Genomic DNA, 15,709 nt, shown 5'->3' with positions numbered 1-15,709 from the left:
AAACAGGTATTTTGGATCATGCACTTGTCTTGCAGCGTTGGGCCTGTGGAAGAGCTACAGCAGTACAGAAAGGCGTGATGCTCGCACAGAAGGGGTGTAGGGTTAAGCTCCTTTGCACTGTAGGATCTTTTGTCAATATGTGATTTCAGCAGAGCACGTGTGCTGTGAATAAGGGAAGCAAAGAGGCAGCAATGTGCTAATGCAGTGCACTGAGAGGCTCTGTGTGAGAGATGTTTCTCTTGGGTGACAGCAGCAACCACTGAGCACGCTGCAAGCCTAGCTAATCTCTAGGCACGTGGGGTCCTTGGGTTGCACACACTGGAACGGTCTGTTGTATTGTGAGTTCGCTTTTTGTCCTGGCTCTGGATGAAAGTGGATAGATGAACACTCCATGTAGCCCACTTTTTCCTCCCTCCTGGACACCTTCTCTCCTTCTTCATGTGGAAAGTCTTTTTCTACCCGGATCCACAAATCCCAGTTTAATTTGTATTTCAGCTCCATTTCTGCAGGGAAAAGTCTACGTCAGGATTGCAGGAGTTCATAATTACACAACCCCAGTGCCCGAAGGCTGAATAAGCAGTTGCCTTGTAGACAGTGGTGCGTACTGGTGCGGGGCCATGTAGGTCCACAGTAGAGCCCATCTGTGCTGTGAGAGCTGGGAGGCAGCCCTGGGCTGGCCTCCATTCTCTGCAGCGGCAGTTTTTGCATGATGTGCTGGAGCTGTCACTCAGTACTGTGTAGCTGGGACCTGAGTTGCCACAGCAGGCGCAGTGTCTGGGCCAGCTGATGCGTTGTGGTTTTGGTATGGCTGCATATGAAGAGCCAGAGTTGAGCCTTTCTCATTTAGACAAGGATTGCCTCTTGGGATACCCACAAGTGCTCCTCCTCGTGCAGAAGGCCTTCCAAGAGCCTTGGGTGTAAGTGAGTGGAGGGTTTTGTTGCGCTGAAGGAGTTCAGGGGCCTGGTATGTAGGGCCAGAAAGAACCAGGAAAGTTAATTCAGAGCAACAAGCTGCTGGCCCTTCTGGCTGCTGCTGAGGCCGCAGGCAAGGACTGGCAGCATGGGTCTATCCCTCTCTTTGAGTTGCACAGCCTGACATAGGTGGAAGGACTCCAGGTTGCATCTAGTGCCAACACAGAACTGGGTTGTGACTGGGCAGGACTAGGAGCCTGCAAGACATCATAACCAAAATAGCCTTGACAGGTGCAGCTCTCATGCATTGTTAACGTGGGGGGCTTTCCACCAAGGTCCTTTGTATCGTGATTTATGTCTGCTGGAGTTGAGTAGTACACCAAATCATCAGCAACAATTTCTTGGCCCTAGCAGATGCTCCTGTGTGTTATAGTAAGTTTAGGTGGTGATGAGTAAGTTACAGTTTAAGTTGTGCCGCTTGTAGACTGGCTAGTGTCACTGCTTCTTGCCAAGTAGAGGACTCCTGTAATTGGAAACATCTTTTTTGCCCAACCCTTTTTTTTTTTTTTTTTTTTTTTGCTTTCACCCCCTGCAGTTACCTGTATTGCTCACCGTATATTGGTAAAACAAAGCAAGTGAGAAGAAAGGCAGCTCTGCAGTTTTGGATTTGACATCATTAAAAACAAACCAACAAAACCCAAACCACAAACTGTCTCTGAGCACAGAGTCCCCTGGAAGGGGCTCAGGAAGGTGGATAATCTGTTATCAGTTTTATGTTTGAAGCCTTTTAGGTCAATTCTGATGTGCAAGTACAGTTCTGCAATCTGCAAATACAGCAGAAAGAGGCTGGACCTCCTTGCAATAGCTATGACAGTAGCTGCCTCTGTTGGCACCCTTCGTGTCCGAGTGGTGCATGTGAGCCCCAGGCTGCCAGGGTAACCAAAGAACTATTTTGAAACTTCTTTGAGCCACTGTGTTAATGCTTCTGCTTGGCTCCTGCTGCTCTTTCAAGGCGGTTCTGAGTCTCTCTAACAAGGGCAGGAATTGCAAGGTGTAATTGGAGATAACCTCAGGTCACTGTAAATGTCTTGCTGTTTGTGGGACTTCTTTAGACCAGTGTGATTCCAGCACACGCTTTTGTTGTGTAGAGGCTGATGCATGTAAAAAACCTTCTGATCCTGGTGGGACTACTTGTATGCAGAAGTCTTTAGTTCATAGGTCCCCATCCTGCAATGAGCCAAGATTGAAAAATGTTGAATTTTAGCAAAACCTACACCCCTATGTTGCACAAAATGGAACCTTCTTTAATGGATTTCTCCTCCTGTTGCTAACAAAGACCCAGCAGCCTGATTTTAGCCAGAGAGTTTGGAGTTGGTTTGCTTTAACTAGAATTCAGATCTGAGCAAACTTGAACAAGAAAAATTGTATGTGTGGGTGGGGCTTTTTTTAATTTGGTGTTGCTTGGTGATCCTCATCCAAAAAGAGATCTTGGGAGATCGTGCTGGATTTTAACTCCGAAAGTGGGAAAATAAGGTGGAAGCAATCTGCCCCTGGAGCCAGGAGTCTGTGCTGGGATCAAGATGGTGCTGGGTGAGGCAGGCACACAGGACTAGGCACTGGCCTAAGTTAGGTACCACAGACCACAAGAGAACAAGGCCAGCTAGGCAGGGGGCACCAGGGACAGTAAAAATCCAAAAGCATCTTGGCATGAGGAGCAGTAGCAAGTGTAGAGCTGGTCTTGCATGGCATGGCTGGCAGGTGTGCTGTTCCTCAAAGCAGAATCAGGCCTTCATAATCCACGTATGAAATGCTGGGTTAAGGCTTTGCAAAGGGGGCAGAGCATGAGAAGAGGCAGCCCGCGGGTTAGCAGTGCATGCATGTGCAGAAGATGCAAACCTGAGAAACTGCCTTTGCCCGGGAAGGTGCCTGGAGGGTGTTAGCCCTGCTAACTGAAATATTCTTTGAACATTGCAGTGGCTTCAGAAGTGTTTGAGGATGATAATGGCAGCAGCTTCATATCCGAAGAAGATTCGGAAACTCAGTCAGTGTCCAGCTTCAGCTCTGGTGCTACGAGTCCTTGTGAGGTGCCCACTCAGTTTCCTCCTGCGACGCGACCTGGAAGCTTGGATCTGCCCAGCCCTGTATCCCTCTCAGAGTTTGGGATGCTCTTTCCTGTCCTTGGCCCCCGAAGCGAATGCAGCGGGGCATCCTCCCCCGAGTGTGAAGCTGAAAGAGGTACGCACAGCTGGATACGTCCTGGGCCAATGCTTTTCAGCTTTTTAAAGGGAGCAGGAAAACCTTCTCAGCTCCCCTAGGCATATCGCCAGCTTACTGAGCTCTGACCCGCTGGCCGCATCTTTGGGGAAGGCAGTTCTTGAAGGCCCTGCATCTCGCAGTTAATAATGACATCCAAAATGTTTTAATTACTGTTCTCCTGGCTGGGAAGGTTCCCCAGTTCTGTCTCAGTGGAGGGGTTTGAGGTTTCTCACAAAATCAGCGATCAGTGGGATTCTGACGGTACATCTATTTTAAGGAAAATCTGAGTTTAGTTGGGTTTTTTTGGTGGTTGTGTTTTTGGTTGGTTGTTTTGCTGAAAATCCTGCTTCCCAGGAAAAAAAACCACAAACAAATAACGTGCCGAAAGGAACCTCTTGCAGGCTGTGCCAGCCCTTGCTGATAAGCTCAGACTAGAGGATTACCACTGCTCTTTGTGTTCTCCAACCTAAGGCTGTTTATACCGTAATTTGCTGATGCAGTGCACAAGATGTACACGGCTTGGAAGGCCAACTTCGTTTTTGTTAAAGCATCTTGCTCCTGCTCCTATATATTTTTTTTTCCCACTCTTTGGCAAAGGAAGCTGCAGAGGCACCCACTTGAAGCTTAAGTTACAGAATGAAATCCAGGTTTAACATGTAGTTTAATCCTTTCTTTGCAGGGGATAGGGCAGAAGGGGCTGAGAACAAGACAAGCGACAGAGTGAACAAGAATAGGAGCAGCAGCAGGAGCAGCTCCGCTGAAGGGCTGGCTTTGGATAACCGAATGAAGCAGCTCTCCCTTCAGTGCATGAAAATCAAAGAGGGAATATGCGCTGGCAGAAAAGCTGCCCAGATTGGCTGAGTCCTCCTTTTGCCCTGTCCTGATTAATGGGAGTACAAATATTTATACATGAACTTCTAGGTGTTTGAAGAACATTGTGCCAATAATATATGCCAAATCTTAAGTGTTTACTCTAAGAATTTAAAACTGCACTAAGAAGTCTAATTGATGTAGAGGGCTGAAGTTTTTATTCAGTAAATCCTTTGTAGGCCGGACAAGTTATCAAATGTTTAAGCTGTGCTCATATTTCACAGACTTTGTAAATTGTTTTGTAGCAGCCTGGCTGAAGCAATAACTAGTAATATTCCCGTGTAAATTCATGCCAGTTGGGGGGGGTCTGAAATTCAAGCCAAACATTTGCCCAGTGCAGTTTGGCTTCAGTTTTGTAGAATGAAATGCTCTTTAGATACAGTGGATCTCTTGAGTACAAGTGGCATATTCTTTAAACATCTGTATTTGTCTGTATTATGCTGAAACTGTAGAAATATTTTGTATACAGGAAAGCTGTTGCATGTGTGGTGTCTAAAAGCCTTCACTCTTCCCTTGGTGCTCGCAGAAAGGATAAAGATGAGTCGTGCCTACAGAAAACAGTGTTGAGACAGACAGATAGGCAATGGTAACGCTCAGCGGTGGCAGGCCCTTTCTAGCCACCTTCCCAAGTCTGGCTTGGATCTTAAGGGTGATGCCCAGTGACCAAAAAGAGTTGATAGGCCCCTTGCCCTTCCCCCGCCCCCCTCCCTCCCCCCCGAAGTGAAGTATTATTTTTCAGCACTTTAAGTGGGTTTTTTTTGCTCAAAAATGGAAGTCATAGATGTTTTCAGGACAGTTATGATAAGGGATTCGCCATTGAAATATGCATGAAGAAAAGGAATTGCCAGTGTAGATTGACAATGTGTTCTTAAGCTTCTTCGTAAGTTGTACTGTGTGGGGTTTTATAACTGTTAAAGGGACTTGGGATTTTAGTATGCCCTAGAGAAAGTGTTCAGTAAAACTAGAAAGGGCATGGGCATGTTTTGCCAGCAGCTGTTAGGCAGTAGTAGTGTCTGGTAATTATGCTAATAAGTGGTAGTAAAAATCCTAGGACTCTTCAGTTTTGGTGGCTAAGCATTTCTGAAAGCACCATTTTATCTAAAACATCAGTTTATATTGTTAATTTGATGGGATTTTAATTGTTAATTTTAGTATTGCCCAAAGTATTTTCTAGTCTATGTTTTTGCAGTCCTGTTGTATTTTGTTCCTGCCACAGCTTGTGTATCTATTCTCAAAGTTAATGTAAGATTCTTCACACTACAGTAAACATTTTTGTTTTCCACATTTTGAGTCTGTGCAAGTGAAGTCTATCTCAAGTGTCAAGAACTGAATCTTCTCCCACAGCAAGTTTAGTCTTTAAATATCCACTTCCAGTCGAAGATTGCAGCCCCATGACACTCTGGTATTGGACTCCCTCGTGGTATGTGGACAACTTGTTACCTCCTTCCAGCTTCCTGGATCCCTGCATATGTGATTAAGTTTTTATTCTGAATGGCGTGAGACCAGAGCTTTAGTCAAGTTTTCCAAAATTCCTTGGTATGCAGAAAAAAGGAAGGTATTTGCTTACATAAAACCTCTGTACTTCATGCCGCTGAAACTCGCTGTGAGGCCATAAAGGATTTGAGGTAAAGAAGCGCATTTTCATAAAAATTAGATTCAACATGTTATAGCTGTTAAGCTGTAATAGCTTTAAATATTTATACATTTACATCTTCTGAAGACCTGAAGGCTTCACTCTTCCATTGCTAGCATTTCCCAGCCCAGTAAATGCTTGGGAAAGAAGTCTGTGGTTCCACCTTCTGATGTGGCCATTACTTGGGGAAAAAGCCAAGACTGACAGTATTCAATATGAAATGCCACGTGGCACTAAATATTTTGCTTAGACTTTTGTAGTTAAACTATTGTCTGTGCTGCATACAGTTAGAAAAATTAGCAGAGGTATTTGTGGTTGAGTATCTTATTTTTGCAGACTTGCCAGTCAACCCGTTACATCTTTCTGGGTTGTTTGGGTGTTTTTTTGATGGGGTGTGTGTTTTTCTTGTTTTGTTTTGTTTTGTTAACCGCTCTTGCCAGTTTTTGCCTCCCATCTTGCCAGTTCTGACTGGAAACCTAAACTCCCTGCACTTGGGCAACGAATTGATTTTATGCTCAACAGGATATAAAAATAGCTCTGTGCTGCCTTGCTTATGTGCTGATTGGGTTTAGCTCTGCAGGGTAAAAACACTGATCAGGAAGTTCAAAAGGGTGTGGAACCTGCTTTTACACCATACTTCTGCAAGATTTGTGTAAAGATCTTGCTGCAGCCTTCTGCTGCAGCAAGTCTGCCCTCAGGCTTGGCAGGTAAATCACCTTTCAGACGTGCAAGCAAACAGGCCGAGCTGCGTGTCTAATAAATTAATGGAAAACTCATTTTATTTTAAACTTCATAAAAGCCGTAATGATAAATATGACAAACTTAAATGAACACACATCACTATGGAGTACAGGCAAATGAACAAGCTTTCTCCAGCTACTTTTCTGTTGGAGCTCTTTGTGCATTCTGAAGTGTGACACTATGGTAGCTGCCTTCATGGATATAAAAATAAGCTTCTGATGTATCAAAGTACACGTGATCACTTCAGCTGCCCTGAAGTGAGAATGTATAAACAATGATGTTAACCTAGGAATTCTGCTTCTCTTTGGTATTATCAAACAATTTAAATGTCCTCGCTGACTGCATGTCAAAACCCTCTACTGTGTGTATGTAAACTTAATTCTAAATAATCGGCTGTTCAAATACCACATAGATTATATGGTCAAGTGCATAACTGCTTTACAAAAGTCACAAGAAACTTGCATCAGGGAACTAGAACTGAATCTCAGACGCATGGGGCAGATGGGATGGAAGCTGCTCATACCATTCATCTATGGCATGACCTCTCACTGAGTCTTTGAGAGCTGATGGCTTGGACTAATGGAGGACTAACTTGTTGCCTCCCTAATAAAACAAACTGGGGGATGCGTGGGCTTTGGGGTGTGTGTCTTGTCCTGAACTATAAATAGCAGCATTATGGGGTCTTGTATGCAGCTTCAAAGAAGGTGTGTTGGGTTTTGGTTTGTTTTTTTTTTTTAAAAATAAACCACACAGGAAAGGTTGTGCAGCATGTGAGGAGAATGTCAGAACTTCTGAAGAGGCAATCTCTAGTTATCCCTCTGTGCCACTGATAGAAAATTAAAAATAATTTCTTTGTAAGTAGTCTTTCCTTAGTGAATTGAAGAAAGTGTAAATCCTCTTACAGACCCTTAAAGCAACTGGCTTTTGTTTTGTCAGTTATCACCCTCATTTTGTACAGTGTCTGACAAACAATTTATGCGTGTGGGATGCTTGATGGTATGTTTTATGAGTCTTTCTATTTTAATGTTTAAAAACCTGAATTACACGTTTACAGGCAGAGAAGACTTAAGGGTCAAGAGGTGCATCATAATGACCAATGTACATTTGTAATAGCCTGAGCTGTTGTGCAGCTATTTAAATTTTTGCACATGCAGCCTTATTCCTTTCTGAAAGTCTTGCTGCATCACATTAGATGCTGATACAGTCATGGAATTATTGTATGTCATATGGATCAAAAAATGCTGAATGGTATAGGGCAAAGAAAGGCTTAACCTAGATATTGACCTGAGGCTGTTGAAAAATCTAAGGATTAATTCACTTTCAAATAATTTTTCCAGATTTACTTATAGAAAAAAATATAGAAGCATGTATTTGACAGAAAATATCAAAGCAAGTCATAAGTGCTTACATGAACTTTTCTTCCTAAGAAAGCTTTGTTGTAAAACTCATTTGCCACAACCAGAACCTGTAGACTAGAATTTTTGAGACTATTTTGTATTTCCTTTTAAATACTCCACCTGAGTATTCTGCCCTATATCTGAAAGGAAACGTACAGCGTGGTATTCTTGTAGCTAATCGGTGCAATATTTGAATAGGACTTGTGTTATAAAGGACACTGACACTAAGGCTTAAATCCTGTGCATTTATGGGGATAAGCCAAATCCCCTGACTGTACTGTAACGTGTAAAACATGTTAGTGTATCCTGGTACAGATAGGATCCTTTGGCCTTAATGCCTTGCCCTGGCATTATGAGAGAGTGAGTATATTCATTGCTTTTAGTTTAGCACAGTATGGAAGCTGAGCCTTATGCTTGTTTCATCCAGAATTGGGTGGGTGTGTGTGTGTGTGTAAGAGACAGAACCCCCCCTCCTGCAGAGTAGAAACAAACTACAGAAGAACAACAACAGATTTTACTGTAGGCCAGTCTACCAGCTTGATCCCAAATAGCAGAGGATGTGCAAGAACTTAGTACTGAAAGCTGGCAGTTCTGGCATCTGCCTTTTGTGCTGTCAAAAAGATACTCAGTTGAGACTTCCTAATTATCTCTAACTTCATAGGTGATAAAATATATGCAGGAGCCATTACTACTCTGGTTTAGTCTGAGCTAGAAACTTAACACAAAGTTGTAGGGAAAACATGAGTGGTATGAAATTTTAATTTTGTAGGGCTGAAGCAGGCCTTGGCACATACTCCAAAAGCCAAGGAGAACAACAAAGAACCCCATCTGTTTTTCACTCAGCTTGTACCCACGCCGTTCCCTCTGTTGATTTGTGGCAATAATCATCAGAAACTTCCTTGCAAAAAAAAGGTAAGTCACACTGACACACTTGTCGTAAATTTTCTAGCCCAGATGGTCTTTGAGAGAAGTGCAGTCAGAGAGGCGTGTGCCTTCAGTGCCCTTTGAAAGCTAGACATTTGTTAAGCAGCTGTCTGGTGAAGGAAATGAAACAAGCGTATCTTGTACTTTCTGGAGAGGGCTAATAGCAAACTTTTATGGTAATCATTTTAGCCCACAGGTATTTCTGGTGCTCCTGTAGCACGTGTGCTCAGTTTCCCAATGACCAAATGGCACCTGTGCTCTAAAATAAGAAAATGCTACCTTTATGCTTGGAAAAATGCCAAACCCTCTGAACTGGCAAAGAACTTCCTATAGCTGTTTTTAAAACACCCTCTCCCCCAGCTGTCAAATATAGTGGAATTTTAAGTCCGCCAAAATTTAGGACAACAAAAAATAATGCATTTAGAATCTGTGAGGCAGTTAGTACTTTTAAATTAAAAGCTCTGTTACCTTTAGGTACCTTCAGATACAACATATATAGATCTTCCAGAGGAAGAGCACATATATTGGGCTTCTAAAAAAATCTTGTTCTGCAAATTCCACAATTTTCTTGAGAACTCTGACCCTACTTCTGTTGACAACACTGGCCACGTGTTCAATTCATTCACTGGTTTCATCTTACAAGGAGAAAGGTATCTTTTCAAAGAAGTCTTGTATAATGGGATCGGCAAGTGCATTTCTTACAGCCATGGTTTATTAGGGGGAGCGGTTTAAATGATCCTTCCCCTACAGGCTGAATATTTTTAAAAATTATGAGAATAAAACATTTCTTTGCTGGGATGCTGATGGTGGGTGGTTCACTACCTCAGTAGGTGCAGAGACTCTTTACAGTGCACCTTTCAATGAGAACCTTTCACACCTGCTGAACAAAGGGCAGGCGGCACTGTCTGTGTGCGACTGCTGGCTAACCTCCTGTTTTCACTGCTGATCTGGATTACAGCTAGTAGGAAGAAAGCCATAGTACTTTAGTACATAATAATATTATAGCACAAAGTAATACAGATATGAAATTAACAGCTCTCAAAGTACATGTAACACGAGTGAAAAAGCCATTGCTTTTCTTTCAGAAATGGCTAAAGCCGGAATATTCCTTTTCCTTTATTCCTATGTACATATTCTAGATAAGCTGAACGTGTTAGTTTGGAATAGTATATGCTCAGCAGTAGTAAACTTACATTTAGTTGTGAGAACTAGTTCAATGCTGAAAACATTCAAGATAGCAGCTCAAATATGTAGTAAAAGCTATTTGGTCCTGAGACTGAATAAGCAGAATACACAATACTTTTTGCCTTACATGTTTACTTTTAAGCATAAAGTCTTAAACCCTTATACCCTGGTATTTTGGGAGAAGAGAATTTCAATGGTAGTTTTACTCTTAACTCACTAAACTTTGATTTGAAGTGTGGAAAAATCTGCAATAGAGTTTTGCCAGTTCATTTGCATATAAGCGTTTTAGCCTGTTCACAAGCCTGTTGAATAGTGCTCACTCCAATACCATAGCAGCAAAACCCACAGCTGTCTACCACAATTAACTGGCAAATCAGTAATTTCATGCTTTTGGCTACAACCTTAGAATGTAATTTTCTTTTATGCATATGTGTAGTAAGAGTTGTCCTGTTCTCAGATCAAAACCACCTCAAACAGTTACGCGCAGATCTGTCTCTTCACTGCAGCTGTAATACCTTAAGAGGAGTAGCACTGTTAAAATCTAAGAAAAAAGGACCCTCTTGTTGAGGCAGAAATGTGGTGGGGATAATGTTGTAAACTCCAGAAAATATGTTCTCCACTTCCAAGTAGCAAAAGCCACACCTATGATAAAAGAAACTACCTGTTAGAACCAAGATCTGCAGTATGTTTCAAAACTTTAAGACTCCATTAAGCGAGTATTACCTGTAGTCACCACTGCTTTTTTTCTGAAAGCCGTAGGAACCAGGATCTCCTACTGTTGAGACCGTGATGAGTTCAAAGCCAACACTGTATTGCCTGCAAGTGATGTGACAGACTTATTTCAGTTATTCAGGTCATCAGGGTTACCACAAAGAGGGCTATTTATTAACAACTACACAGTGTAACTGGAAGACATCTAAAAGTTCTGCCACATTTGTGACAAACTTTAAGTCACGCTTACCACAACATGAACGTAGAATTTGGAGAAAGACAGAACACACTTCAGATTTGGAGCTACACATGCTAGAAATCTGCCTCTGCATTTAAGCAGACTTCAGGTAGTTAAACTTGAGGTGACACACGCTGGTGCCATGCCACATAGATCCTGGGGTGATCAGTAAGAGAAATCAGCGTCCACGATCTCAGCAGAATCGCTCATGTTGCACTGCTAGCTTTTAATGCATGTGACAGGCACCGCTGCCCCTGTCATTCAAACTACTCAAATACGATCCACAAGTGCAGAAATAAGTGCATACAAACCCCCACTTAATTAACAGAACAGTATAGCCACTTAGTACTCATCTTCATTTCAGAGAGGAGGAGTTTCCTCAAAGAGGGGAGGATGGATAGAGACATGCTACCATTTTGTGAGGCCCACGGTGCAGCTTTGCAAAGGATAAAGACTTGACGGCACGTCAGATGTTGCTATTTAGAAGCACTGTATACCGGTATTTTGAGGTAGACTGAATTTTGCCGAAGGAATTCAAACTGTGTAGATCTACTCCACAGGGCACTGACATCCAATACTTCTCCTGGCCGGCTAGTGGCAGAGTAAACGCACTTTCAGAGCTGAAGCTACTGCATAGGCCATTGTTTGACAGCCTGGAGGGGTTCAGTACCTTGCATATTAGTTCTGCTACAGAAGAAAAGGAATTACGATTGTGATTTAATTTTTAGAGGAAGAAAGAGTACTGTCTTCCCTTCTGTGCAAGGCCTCCCTCTGCTGAGATCCTGAAACTAAGGAGAAAGGTTTCTGCTTCCCTTGTAGATCAAGGATTTCCTCAGTAGCAGACATGCAGGTTTAAGTCACCATTGATGGTGAAGTTAGAAACACAGATAGCACTTAGCCTGAGCCACCTCCCACACCTTGTCTTCTGGATTTTCAGGGAGCTTTATCTTTAGCATGTAATACTCTTGCTGTGTTGATGCATGGTTATTCTCTACAAACCTTGGTCCCCGTAGCTCAATTAGTAATGGCCCATTCTTGTCCAGCTGGAATTGATAAATGGGGTTATTTTTGTATGTGTCTCTGAAATTTCCACATCCTCCAGCACTGTGACCTTTCCACTGTCCATTAACCTGAAAGAAGTCAGAAGTACAGAAAATACCTCGTATCCTGAGGATTTGTATTGCTTATGTATACACACAAACAAGATTAGAGGCTCCTCTCACTTTAAAGAGGTCGCTGACTTTAGTACTCACTCCTAATTTTAAAGTGCAAGTGAAAGACTGTTAAGTATTCAGAAGGCTTCACTGCAGTCCCGCACCCGTCTCGATCAAAGCCTTAAATACCTTCAAAGTATACTGTATTTTTTCAGCGTATACTAGGTAAGTAATGAGTGACTGTTTCTGACTATGACAAACTGCATCTAGTGGAAGATGTATATTGCCATGTATCCCACAACTACTGGACTATGCAGATTTGTTGAGGTTTTTTGTCCCCCTCGGACCCTCCTCTGATGCGCTAAATGAGAACTGACAGCAGTACAGGAAGTGCAACACTACTTGTGTTGTAACCTTTGCTTTTGAAATCACTGCCTCCAGCCCTGTCTGTTCACCAATAAGCACTCTGAGAGCCAGCATTACAGGGACAAGATATCCATAAGGACAGATTCTGCAAGGACAAAGACATACAAAAGGAAAAATGCTGCTCAGACACTGAGAAAAAGGCCATCTGTTTGCAAGTTCCTCCTGCTAGTCATTAAACTGAAAGGTTAGACTTGTAAGACATGCCAAGCATTCACACAAATTTATAGCAGAGATCCATTTCTCCTGTACTTCCCTCCCCTTTCTGTCAGTTCAGCAAGGAGCAACGTTTTTTCTTGTTATTTTAATTTGGACACACTCAGCATCCTAAAGCATCAAACATGGCAAGTCAGGAAGCAAGGGGGATTTCTCCCCCCACCATGCTACTACCCAGGAACCAAAAACTGCTGGGTGTTGTTAGCTTTCCAGGCCTTTTTCATCTCTGCTGCACTTAGTTCCAGGAATCCCCCTAGGGCTTGGTGAGCTCCAGAGGTGACCCCTCCACTGTAGTATAAGACATCTAGCAGAACTTGCTTTTACTGGTAAACTGTGAATTAAGTTATCTGTCTGCTTGTTTTTAAGTATGGTAACTGCTAAGCCAGCACCCAATAAGCACAAGCAACTAACTTTTTGTATTTAATCGTGAAGAGAGAGCTGTCCTTGGATAGACAGAACATGCCTTTTATTTAAATACTAGACAGACATCTTCAAAGAATTAACAGGAGGTTTCCACATACTGAATTTTATTTTGAAACATAACACAACCGCCTCAAACAGGCTGGTCACATTCAATGAGTTTTTAGATCTCTTAAAGTATTCCCCCAAACTAAGCCCCATTTTTAAGAGCTAAAAAGGGCCACGGTTTCTGGAAGAACCAAGCAAATCATCTCGCTGTTCCCAGGGCTCTCTGTAGCCAGTTACCATTCTCCAGCACAGGCTAGCTTCGTGGGGCTGTTCCAGAAATAACAGCTGGTACGAAACACTATCTGGACTCGAGAGCCTAGCTGCAAGCCAGCATGCCTCCCTGATCACAGAGTAATGCACCCGGCTTCAGGCATGAATGTCCTAGAAAATGGACTCTTCCACAGTGGCTCAAACTAGCCTTGTTCCTCACTTTCTGAGGAAGTTACTGTTTGGACTGAAGACTTCTACCTACAGTAGGATTCCCCTATGTTTGCATATAGGGTATGCATGGTAGGTACAGAGCTTAAAGGTAGAAGCTGCTGGCTTACTCTTTCTTGATGGTGAAATTGCTAATACGTGAAAATACACAAGAGTTACTTCATCCAGTGAGCTCTTGGCTACATTTATACTTCAGCTGAAAGTATAACTGCAGCTCGTGTTGACAGCTGAAATATCAACACCAGCAGGCCCCAAAACTGCCTGGGCTTCCTACTTGGTTTCGGTCAAGTTTTTTTGCTCTTGCCCCTGCTGCTGTACTATCAGGGAGCATTTCTACGTGAAAAGCACCGTGGGCATATTGCTTTGATCCTGTTCAGCAACGTGAGCGCTTATCCCAATTCTACAGACCTTTGAGACGTCTTCACAAAATTTAGGAACAGTAAGTAACACGTTGTGATAATTGCCATCCTAAGTCAGTCCATTTGGCATGGTCTTGCTACAGATACCCATCATGCCAAGAGATTTTCCCCAATAAAATCATGCAATTCTCTCAAGGGGGGGGGGAAGAGAAACACTTCTGCAGCAGTACTAACTGCAATCTGATCTCTGCAGAGTAATTAAATACTAGGGTACAGATTGTTATTCTAAAGTGGCTTTACAGTGTATCAGCAATGGTACAGCTATAATAACACACTAAGGAAGGTGGAGCATACAGACCAAGTGCTGGTGAAAGCCAAGCCCCCATTCATACAGAACGGTGTGAACAGAGCGAGCCAGCCCACGGCCTTTTATGTCGGTATGAATTCTGCTAACAATGCAGCTAATAGTTCGGCAAATTCTATGTAACTTAAGCACAGGATTGATCTTGTGCTAATAATGCTTAGATTAAGCTTTAGTTAAGAAGTTTCATTTGTTAGAAGCTGGCATTTTTGGGTAGTAGTATAAAAATTTATTTAAAAACCTTGTACAACTCAAATACGGAAAAGACAAACCAGAATTATTATCCAGTTAAACTGTTATCAGTTTAACAAATAATTACTAATTTACAGTTAAATAATTTACAAATAATTTACAGTTAAACAATCCAGATAAACTATTATCCAGAAAAAAAATATTTCTTTACCCGTTTGGAAATGGTGTAAGGTGTAGGAATCTGGGAAAAGGTGAACTTGCACAAGGAATACACCTGCATTGTAAAAGAATCAGCTGGTCACACATGCATCTTGCACTTTTCATATGAAATCATGATATGTTAAAAAAGCAGAATTGCCTACACATCATTTTTAGATACTTGTTCTCCACATGCCTATATTACTTGTCAGACAGCCCTGTCCAAAACTCAGAATCCAAACAGCGCTGGGACTAGTAAGACTTAGTTCCGTTTAATTTTTTCTTAGAAAAAGCAAAAACGGAAACAATCTGCATTTTACTTTTTTCCATTGACAAAGAAAGACATCTAGCATCGATCATCACATGACTCAGCAGTTACAGAAAAATCCACATACTGAGTCCAAGGGCTTAAGAGAAGTCAAGAAACTTCAGATCTTAACTGGGATCTAAAATAGACTTCTTTTGGACACACAGAGAGTCAATGCTTTGCCTATAAACAGATATTATTTTTTTATTCTAGGAGATAAAGTATTTTTCAGCTGATTTCATTACTAAAACCATACACACTATACTGTCTTAACTACAAAAGGAGAACATTATTGAACACTTCATCCAGTAGTTCTGCTCCATCATTCATAGCCTCCCTCCCCAAAATAACAATACTGATCTAGAAGTAAACTTTTAAAATCAAACTTACAAATAAAGGACAATTGTTTACATTCATTATGAAGCCAACAGCACATACCCTGATTGTGTAATGGATAGTGTTTTGTTTCTCATACTGGGACACCACTAAGGTAAACGTATGGGGTCCTGGAGAGGTCAGCTTTATTTTGGTCAGATAATGAGGACTGTTGATCCGAATACCATCAATATATGGAGGAGGATCAGCTGAAAAAGAAAAGGATGAACACTTTTCCCTGATCAAAAAATGCCCCAGCATGGTAAACTTCTTAGCCATTTTATATCAGTGAATTTTGCTAACAAAGTCAGGTTGTTGGTACTCAGGTTAGACTGTAAACAGACCTGAATG

The 15,709-nt window shown here is 42.1% G+C and overlaps 2 protein-coding genes across 6 annotated transcripts in view; one reads left to right on the top strand and one right to left on the bottom strand.

Annotated features, from left to right (window-relative positions):
* SH3BP5 (SH3 domain binding protein 5) overlaps positions 1–5,322 on the top strand; it is a 75,639-nt gene extending 70,317 nt beyond the window's left edge. For all 3 annotated transcript variants that reach the window (XM_027814776.2, XM_027814778.2, XM_055708315.1), the window contains 2 exons: positions 2,887–3,147; positions 3,848–5,322. In XM_027814776.2, coding sequence (XP_027670577.1) covers positions 2,887–3,147; positions 3,848–4,029 — 443 coding nt within the window. In that variant the 3' untranslated portion in view covers positions 4,030–5,322. The remainder of the gene's footprint in view (positions 1–2,886; positions 3,148–3,847) is intronic.
* A 1,101-nt stretch (positions 5,323–6,423) lies between these two features.
* CAPN7 (calpain 7) overlaps positions 6,424–15,709 on the bottom strand; it is a 35,717-nt gene continuing 26,431 nt past the window's right edge. For 2 of the 3 annotated variants that reach the window (XM_055708313.1, XM_014285533.3), the window contains 5 exons: positions 15,422–15,567; positions 14,690–14,752; positions 11,867–11,997; positions 10,642–10,734; positions 6,424–10,560 (listed from right to left, as the gene is read on the bottom strand). In XM_055708313.1, the coding sequence (XP_055564288.1) occupies positions 10,416–10,560; positions 10,642–10,734; positions 11,867–11,997; positions 14,690–14,752; positions 15,422–15,567 (578 nt within the window). In that variant the 3' untranslated portion in view covers positions 6,424–10,415. The remainder of the gene's footprint in view (positions 10,561–10,641; positions 10,735–11,866; positions 11,998–14,689; positions 14,753–15,421; positions 15,568–15,709) is intronic. The other variant, XM_055708314.1, reaches the window with a different exon arrangement.

This window comes from Falco cherrug, chromosome 4 (genome assembly GCF_023634085.1).
Source record: "Falco cherrug isolate bFalChe1 chromosome 4, bFalChe1.pri, whole genome shotgun sequence".
Taxonomy (NCBI): Eukaryota; Metazoa; Chordata; class Aves; order Falconiformes; family Falconidae; genus Falco; species Falco cherrug.
Note: the sequence above shows the minus strand (reverse complement) of the source record. Positions and strands in the feature narration are given on the sequence as shown.